The 9,771-nt window shown below is 35.6% G+C and overlaps 1 protein-coding gene across 1 annotated transcript; it reads left to right on the forward strand.

Annotated features, from left to right (window-relative positions):
• Positions 1–245: 245 nt before the first annotated feature.
• zgc:171740 (uncharacterized protein LOC795694 homolog) lies at positions 246–4,761 on the forward strand. Its single transcript, XM_056237111.1, has 6 exons — positions 246–406; positions 1,349–1,524; positions 1,693–2,115; positions 2,791–3,001; positions 4,299–4,322; positions 4,440–4,761. Exons 3-6 carry the CDS (start codon positions 1,744–1,746, stop codon positions 4,622–4,624), a joined length of 792 nt encoding a protein of 263 aa, XP_056093086.1. The 5' UTR covers positions 246–406; positions 1,349–1,524; positions 1,693–1,743; the 3' UTR covers positions 4,625–4,761.
• The last annotated feature ends 5,010 nt before the right edge of the window (positions 4,762–9,771 follow it).

A 9,771-nucleotide genomic window follows, 5' to 3' on the forward strand; every position in this document is an offset into this window, starting at 1 on the left:
TTATTTGTAAGTAATTATTTTGTTTTTATTTGTTATATTTGTTAAATTATTATATAATTTATTTACTTTATTTTCATTTTTCAATGTATGCTTCTTGGATTTACTGTGGTGTTTTTAACAATGATAATGCTGTTTGTTATTTGAAGAGCTTTCTTAAAAAGTTGATTAAAAAAAATCAAAATTACCAAACATGGCAACACTGGAGTAGCCTACAGGCTCCGGCTTTTCTCGCGTGATTACACGTTCTGACGTCGTGCTTCTTTGCGTTAGTCGAGAGAACTGCAGAGCGATTTCACCTATATTTCTCTACAGAGCGTTTTCATTCCTATAGTATTTTATCGTTTATGCGTTCCCGATTAAACACATATATTATGGCTGTAATAGGACTTTGCAACGGATATTTTGGGTAAGATTTCAAATGCATCCAGTTACCTAATTATATTCTGCAAGATACTGTCTATGGCTGTATCTCAAAACCCAGTGAGCTGCCTACCTAGACAGCATTTTTGGGCATCATAAGCGCCCATTCCAGTAAAGTTGTCTTGGTAGGCAGCTCCTTAGGTTCTTTCATACCTGCAAATGTCTTACTGCATCACAATAATGTTTAATAGAGAAATCGCAGTATTGTTGCACTTTACCATGACTTATTCCTTGGATAACGAGCAGGGCCAAAGTGAACTGTCCTTTTTACTTTTTTTTTTATCATACTTGATTTTGTTAAATGACCTTAATAAGCCAATGTGACACATACATTCACTAGTTTAATTTCAAAATAGCAAAGCCGTTGATAGCACTGCTATTACAACTATTACAAATTGTTTTCGGTAATTTAAATAAAGCTGAAATAAGTGTTAGATGGAAAAAAATATTAATAAAACATTTAATAGTATATAATTAATACTGGTTGATAACCCTATTAAAAATGCTCGGCCAGGTAAAAGATTGCATCACAGACTGTAGACTTTCTTAAGTTAAAATAGGTTAGAATGACCATAATATGAAGAAGAAATGTTTACTTGGTTCTTGGATGCTGAAAATGTTTAGAGACTATTACTGTAATTTATATTTGTCCAGTTTAATCTGCAGTTCTTTTATTAGTTAGGCTGGCTAATCAATATTGAAGTGTTTTTTTGTTTTGTTTTTTTAAACATAAAACTTAAGTTTCTTTGTTGGGTTGAGTTTGAAATTATATATGTTGGGTTTAGTTTGATAGGGTCACTTCCCCTAGTCCTTCATCATATAGCCACATTTTCTATAGGTTAATATTAAATAATAGCAAACATTTTGACTGATAAGTATACCTATTTATGTCTATATTTTCTATGTAATACCTGTGTTGTATGTGCAGGATGGGTTGTGCAGACCTTATGTTATAGCTTGCTCTGTGTGGACATCACCGCCACCGTGGAAGAAAACGGCAGCTCATGGCACCAGGCCTACACAAACTCGGGCACCAGCCCCCTTCCAGCACCACCCGATAACTTGTGCAAGGCCTGCGGAGGCCAGTTTGACGCCGCAAGAACGGTAAATCAGGTTAAGTCTACTCAAATTCTGCTGTTAAAGCAAAAAAATTAGATTTAAGCATTTTTGCTGATTTCAATCCATTGTTCTCACAGATATCTTTGAAATGAAATCAGCAAAAATGCTTAAATCGGTTTAGATATAACATATTATGTTTTTTGCATTTCTTAGCATGTCTGCGTGGACTGCAAGAACAACTTTTGCAGCCGCTGCTCGGTGCAGATGGATCTCCGGCCGCGGCTGTGCCACACCTGTCAGCGGCTCCACTGCACCTTCTTTGAGCGGGCAGAGTTGATGAGGCTGAAGGTGAAGGACCTCCGTGACTATCTCCACCTGCACCAAACCCCCACGCAGATGTGTCGAGAGAAGGAGGAGCTGGTGGAGCTGGTGCTGGCTCAACAGACTCCCAGAGGCAGCGGCAGTGCCCAATCCCGCTCACAGCCGCCTGCGCCTCCTCTGCCTTCCCGTCCACTTGCAGAATCTGAACCCCTCACGGAGGAGGAGGAGGAGGAGGACGATGAAGAGGAGGAGGAGGAGGAGGAAGAAGCAGATGGGGAAGAGGGTGAGGAAGATGATGAAGATGATGAGGAAGAGGTATGTGAACAACTATTTCCGTTATGCCATCACTGTATTTCTCAATGTATTAGTAGCCTCTCATCGTGATGCAGTCATGTTTTATCTTTGGGATTGACAACCACATTTACTTCAAACGGCAACCCACAGTACCGTCTCGAATACTGTCAGCATTATGAATATGCTACGGGACTCACGTCTCGATTGGACTCTTACCAGTGACTAAAGTGATATAACACTGTGTCCAATCGAGACGCGAGATCATTCGTCAAATCTTCATTAACCAACAGTAGCTTAGATCTGGGTGGAGAGCGGAGCATTTGAGTCGTGTGAAAAACACAAAATTGATGGGAGCAATACAGTGACTGGATCTAAAACCTTTAGATAACACACAGCTCATATCTCTGTCACTGTAAGTTACCAAAATTACAACCCGCAACACACAGTAGATACGTGTTTGTGCAGTGCAGAGCAGATCTAGTGCACTGTATGACGTGATAAACAAGTAGTTGTCCAGTCCGGTTCCGTTCACACAGCATTTTTCTCCCCAAAAAAGTGGTTGTGAGTCCTGAGTTCATAGATTGAATGTGGTTGTCACTCCCACAAATAACTGAACTGTGTGTGAATATAACTGTTTTAAGGACTCAAATACAGGACTGACAACTGTATTCTGTTGCTGTGTGAACGTGTTCTTAGTCCACAGACAGCGAGGAGACGCTGGTGCACAGCAGAAGAGCCTCTCTGTCTGACCTGAGCAGGGTGGAGGACATCGAAGGCCTCAGCGTGCGGCAGCTGAAAGAGATTCTGGCACGCAACTTTGTGAACTATCAGGGCTGCTGTGAGAAATGGGAACTAATGGAGAAGGTCACCCTCCTCTTTAATGATCAGAAAGACCTTCATAACCTGGGTACGTTTTTCTGTATGATCGCCCTGAAACTATAATAGTGGTGGCAACCAAAAGATTGCAGTTTTGATTATTAAGAGCTTTGTTTTAATTCATTTATAATGGTATTCAAAAATGCATTAAAATGTTTTACAAAAATATTATTGGTTATTGTTTAGCTTCTTTTTTTTTTTTCAATATATCATAAATATTCTGCTATGAAATAACAAATAAATTGATAACTAAGATTGGAATAAATTTATAATAAATGCAACTAAAAAAACATCAGTTTATAATATAGCTACACTACCATTCAGAAGTTTGGGGTCAGTAAGATATATTTTTTTAAAGATATTACTTTTATTCAGCAAGGATGCATTAAATTGATCAAAAGTGACATTTATAATGTTTACAAAAGATTTCTATTTCAAATAAATGCTGTTCTTTTGAACTTTCTATTCATTTAGGAATCCTGAAAATACTTCTCATACTTTCCACAAAAATATGAAGCAGCACAATCCCAATTTCAACATTGATAATAATAAGAAATGTTTCTTGAGAAGGATCATGTGACACTGAAGACTGGAGTAATGATGCTGAAAATTCAGCTTTTCACAGGAATAAATTACATCTTAAAAGTGCTCTAAGCGATGTCACACATTTTTTAGGCCAAAACATTTTTTGTCACATACAGCAAACATCTCCTCACTATCCGCTAGCTGCCTGTCCCATGAACACACTGTAAAAAACCGTGGTCTATGTAGACAGCCCAGGCTCCACAAAAGGCAACAAAAACACACTGGGCCAACCCGCTCCACGAAACATAACAAACAGTGTTCCAGCCAAAAGGTGGCGAGAACTCCGGCGGCAGAAGGGCTTCCAATCCGACATTCAGGTAGCTCTGTTTTTGCTGGACAGGTGGGTAAATCCATTTTTTGTTTTTCTAAATGGACGTTCATGTTCGCCTAACCAACACAAGGGAGGGGGAGGGGACTGGATGAGGAGGAGGGAGGGTCTAGCTAGCCTCCGTTTTGTTTCGACAATACTTCGAACGTCAACAAGAACTGATGACACCCAACATCGCTTAGAGCACCTTTAAATTTCAAATGAAAAAAAATCATTTTAAATTGTAAAAATATGTCACTAGATTGCTGATTTTACTGTATTTTTGATCAAATAAATGCAGCCTTTGTGAGAATGAGACAAAAAAAATCTTACCAACCACAATCTTTTGAACGATAGTGTAACTTAAAGCATCATAGTCTATTTTTTGTTGTTCATCAAACTGTACTGAAATTGACATCCTTTGTTTTACTTTCAGTGTCAAATACAAAAACAGAAGCAGGTATGTTTTATGGATACCATGGCAGTTAGCCCCAAAATGCTAAATCAAAAATACAATTCCTGAATTTGTGTGTGATAATACTATTTTTACACGTTGAATCTCTCACCGTTCTTCCAGCTGATCCTGCTGAGCCCAGTGGCCAGGAGGAGAACATGTGTAAGATCTGCATGGATTCCCCCATTGACTGCGTGCTGCTGGAGTGCGGCCACATGGTCACGTGCAGCAAATGCGGGAAACGTATGAACGAGTGTCCCATCTGCCGACAGTACGTGGTTCGAGCCGTGCACGTCTTCAGATCGTGAAATTCGGGTGCAAAGAGACAGACTGCCCACTACAGGTTGTTGCTTTTTCACACATTGAGCAACATTTTGTCAACGTTTTCTTTGATTATGTTCCATTTTGCGGCTTTATTTACAAGTTTACATGATTAAATGCACTTATTTGTTTTTTCATTGCAACAGTGCTATATTGTGGCTTTGGAGTTGTGTATAATACATTTGTTGACTTCTGCACTTTTTATTTTTTAATTATTAGTCTTTTTTCTTTATATCCATCCTGCAACAGTATGTAAATAATAAGCAAACAAAATTAAAAGGAAAAAGTTGATGAATGTTCATTGGCGGTTAAGACAACACTTATAACTTCACTTAAGAGCCTCAAGAAGTGTGTCTGATATCTGTATAAACAACACCGTATTTAAATGTGTGGAAATAGCTTGGAAATTTCCGGGATGTGAAAACAGGGTAAGATGGTTGACTTTAAATTGAATTCAGAGCACTTATTCTCATGTTGTTTCGGTGTTTAAGTCTGTACAATAGTTCACCATTGCAGTTAAATCACCACTAGAATGTGACCTCTTCAGGGGTCATTCCGCTCTTTGTTAAATTTACACACGGTACCAGTACTGGTACTCGTTTCTAGTGAATAGGTGCTATTTTCCAGGCTCTGTGCACTTCTAGATCACAGACCATCCTGTCTCATGCTTTGGCCTTGACTTCATATCTTGGGCAGATTTCGTCCAAACTGCCAAGAGACCTTTTCGGTCTTAAAATTTCCTTCAGTACATTCTTCTTTTTTATGGTGGCTAGTTCTCCACCATTTCTAGTAGTACTAACAAGTCAGTGTTGGTCACAAGGTGCTCATTACTGTCTAAATTGTTTGTTGTATGATAAAGTGTTAACCTAATAAAGAGCGAAAAACATTAATTATAACTGTTCATTTGTTCAAAAAATCTTTCAATCCATCATTTTTAAACGTGAATACTCCGATTTATGGAGGAACAATGTTTTGATTACTCGTATGAAGTATGATTAAAATTGCAAGTTTATGAATGTATCATAATTGTGGTTATATAGGAATGTTTTTGTTTGAAATGGTTCTTGCCCATTGGCTGAGGAAACTGAGGCATATCATTGAGTCCATGCTTTTCTGAGCTGAATGTAGATGACACTGAGATCCTTCTAAAGCATATATCCCATCTCTTAAACACATATGAGACATCTGGCTAAAAAACGGCAATCTTTTAGATTTTTTCACTTATTATATAAAACTTTGGACAGGATATGCAACCTGTACAAATTCTATATCTTAATAGCTTTGGGTTTTTATGTATTTTCTAGTGCTGTCAAATCGATTAGTCGCATCTAACATAAAAGTTTTGTTTGTATAATATGTATATATATATATATATATATATACACTGTAAAAAAAAAAAAGTTGCTGCCTTAAGTTTTGAAGTACAATCAACATGGATGTTTAAGTCATTTCAACTTAAATTACATTAAACTGACTTAAATGAGCTGAATCTTGTATAACTTATAAAAAAGACAAAAATTGCTTAACTTATTGATAGTTAAATCAATGTAAAAATATGTTGTCAGAACTTATTGATCATATAATTTTTTACAGTGTATATGTATTTGTGTACACACCCATTTATGTATGCATATATATATATACTGTATATATACTGTATATAAATGTGTGTGTGTGTGTGTATACATGCTCGCACACACACATATATATGTAATATATATATATGCGCACATACTCTATATTAGATAAACAAAAACTTTTGTTTCATTCAATTAATCGCAATTAATCGATTTGACAGCACTAATATATATATATATACACAGTACAGTATATGTATGTGTAAATATATATAAGCACACGTATATATTATATATTTATAAACTTTATGTTAGATGCGATTAATTGATTTGACAGCACTAGTATTTTCATTTTTAGCAAACATGATAAACCTAAAAGATCTCGATAACCCACTGTCATTGTTTTTCTGGTCGGTGCAAATGTCTAGTCAATCCAAACCCAGCATGGCCTTACACTTCCATAACCTTCCCACTATATATTAAAAAAAACTGATGATGAACAGACACATGGAAAGACATTCTGTGAGCGATGAGTGTTAACTTCTGCTCTCGAGACATAGATCAGTTCTGCGGTACTTGAAGCTTTTATTGTGTGCTTCAACAGCTCTAGTTTTAAAAAATAAAAATAAAAGAAATGGGCAGTATGTAATTTACATGTTAAGTATACGCCTCTTGTTAAAAAACATGTAATTTATGTTATGTAATAGCAAAGGTGCCCGTGTGTGTATGTATGTGCCAAGTGGAGTTATATCCCTTGAAATATCAGTAGGCTGTGATGCGGTCTGAAATATTTACATAAATGTGAAAATAAATATGATCTAAATCTCAATTAAAACTTAAAAGTAAAATAAAAAAAAAGTGAAGTATAGCATTATTTGGAAGCTAAAGTGTCTTTGAAAATGTATCTACATTGAATGCAGCACTGATAAATTGTGAGCAAAGAGAAATAAGACTAAGTCAAGTAAAACATTGGATGTGTATCTAGACAAGTATTTATGAAAAAACAAGCATATGAGAAAAAAATAGCTCTGCATGCATTAAGCAAAAGAAAAAGATATGAAATACTATTGAAAGGTGCTTAGAAATGCTTGAATAAAATTTTCCAGGTTGAGTGGAGACACTGGATTCTGTATTAACTTTTGCGTATCATTTTGTAAATTGTTTGGTTTTGTTTGTTTTAAGATTATTTGAGACTGTGACTTTCTTTTGATCTATATGAAATATAATCCTAATCAACTCAAACGCTGTTCCGGATGTGGTAAACATTTATCAATAACTAGCATGTCAGATTGCCAATACTGTCTTTAACATGCAGTGAGCCTGATGTGCTAAATGCTGTATTCCTGACCTGTAAAACACTGCATCGGAAGCCGATAAGGTTTATAATTATTGACAAATTTATATATTTTTTAAATTTTGTTACTATATACTGTATGGTTGTTCTTGTGCACTTTTTTTTTGTATCAATAAACAAATGTACAACAGCTGAACATTTGTCATATGGGATTTATTTTTAAATTTAAAAAAAAAAATTCAGGAGCAAGACTGGACATCCCAAAAATCAACTTTACAGTTCGCATCTTTTACGGCAGAGGGAGACAGACACCACACCACTAATACGGTTTAATAATAATAAGAATAAAACAGCACAGGGTAAAGGTAAACTTGTGCTTTCATAACGACATGGGTGACTGAAAATAGTTGCGCTGTTGAATTTGCATTCTCTTTTAATGTCAGTTATTGAAACAATCTAAACTCGCAATGAACAAACCAATGGCTGTTTCGCGCACGTGCCACTGTTTCTAGTAACCATAGAAACTAAGTTAAGGAGTCTGCTGCAGTGATTTACTTTTACTGGCGGAAATTTAACTATATTTATATGAATGCAAATCAACAAACTTGCTGATGATATCGTCAAGAAAACGTGAGAAACCTAAGGTAACGTTAGGTCGCTCAAAATTTAAGAATTGCTTTTTGATAGATTGTTATGGATGCTAACGCTAAGTTTTAATGTTGAGAGGCTGCTGAGAACGTGTTTAAACTTTAAGTTAACCAACCCGCTTATCTTTAGCTGCTACAACATTTTAGTTTGATTATTGATTCTCTTTTTGTGATGTGATTCAGTCGGAGTCAGATCCTAAATAGATTCTACGCTGTGTTGAAGTGTAAAGGGAGTGACTTGACTCATCAACCGGTTGGTTTCATGTGCTGTTAAAATAGTGAACAAATCAAAACCGATGAAATGTTTATGACTTTGTAGATCAGCAAGATGCTGCATTCACCATTTGTGGAGAAACCAAACCTGTAAGTTAAGTATGATGATGATCACAATAAAAAACCCTCAGAAGTGGAAGACAGGTCAGATGTAAACCTTAGCCACAGACTCAGTAGAGCTTATTTATTTAGCTAACTGTCTACTAAATATTTTAGATGATCTGCTTTTATCACTATCAATAAAATAATTTCTAATTATATAATTAATACTTTTTTAAATAAAGATGATGATAGATAAATAAAAACCATTGTGCCATGTACACTGCACAGAAGATATAAACTGTATATCGTGCATTTATGCTGATTATTATGTATTGGTAATATATTATATGAAATTAACAAATAAATACATTAATGCAGGAATTAAAATGGACAAAATAATGCTTTGAAAAAATATGATTATTGATTAATGAAAATTAAAACATGAAAAGATAAATGAAAATTATAAATATTAATGATAAAAACAGTAAATATAAATAAAAATAGGCAATAAATTACTCCATTATATACCACAGTTTGCGCAAAAAAAAAGAGAATTCCATTTTTAATAAAGTCAGGGACTCAATACAGCTTATTTATTTAATTGTCTACAAAATATTTATTGTTTAGACGACATGTTTGGGCTTCCCACTATTAACAAATTGAAGGAGATAATTATTATTTATTGACAATTTCGTGTCATGTTTCAGTTTGACCCTCTCAGGTCTTACAGCAGGGGGAGACATGGACATTTAATTTAAAAAAATAGTGATGCGCCTGCTGTGATATCACTATATCACAGACTGCCATATGCCTCTGCCTCATGCTTCCTGCTTCTGCCTCTATACTTTTTTTTTTAATTAAAAAAATATCTATTTGTTGTGGGTTCGATTTTTAGTTTAAAAAAAAAAAGAAGAAAAGTATAGAGGCAGGAAGCATGAGGCAGGCAGGAAGGATGTGGTCTAATGGGGCTGTACACAATGAAGCCAAAGTAAAACTGCTTACAAATGTTCAGATTTCACATCATGATTTTTACATATTGTGCTGTGGTGTTGGTTTAAAAAAGGAGGGACTACAGACTGTGATATCCAGACTAGAGCCCATCTACTGTGCTTTATTTTCAACAAGTTTTAAGTGGACTTAAAATGAGTAATTTTATTTATAAAAGCTACAATATGAATGTTCCACTGTCCCAGACCAGACTTTGCAGCGCATAAGCTGGAGACAGTAAAGCAGCCAACGTAAGCTCAAGCGTCGCCATAACGACCGTGGAGCAGCTGCTGCGGACGCATGCGCAGTACTTC

Source organism: Rhinichthys klamathensis, unplaced genomic scaffold (genome assembly GCF_029890125.1).
Source record: "Rhinichthys klamathensis goyatoka isolate OS25496 unplaced genomic scaffold, OSU_Roscu_1.1 h1tg000477l_1, whole genome shotgun sequence".
Classification (NCBI taxonomy): Eukaryota; Metazoa; Chordata; class Actinopteri; order Cypriniformes; family Leuciscidae; genus Rhinichthys; species Rhinichthys klamathensis.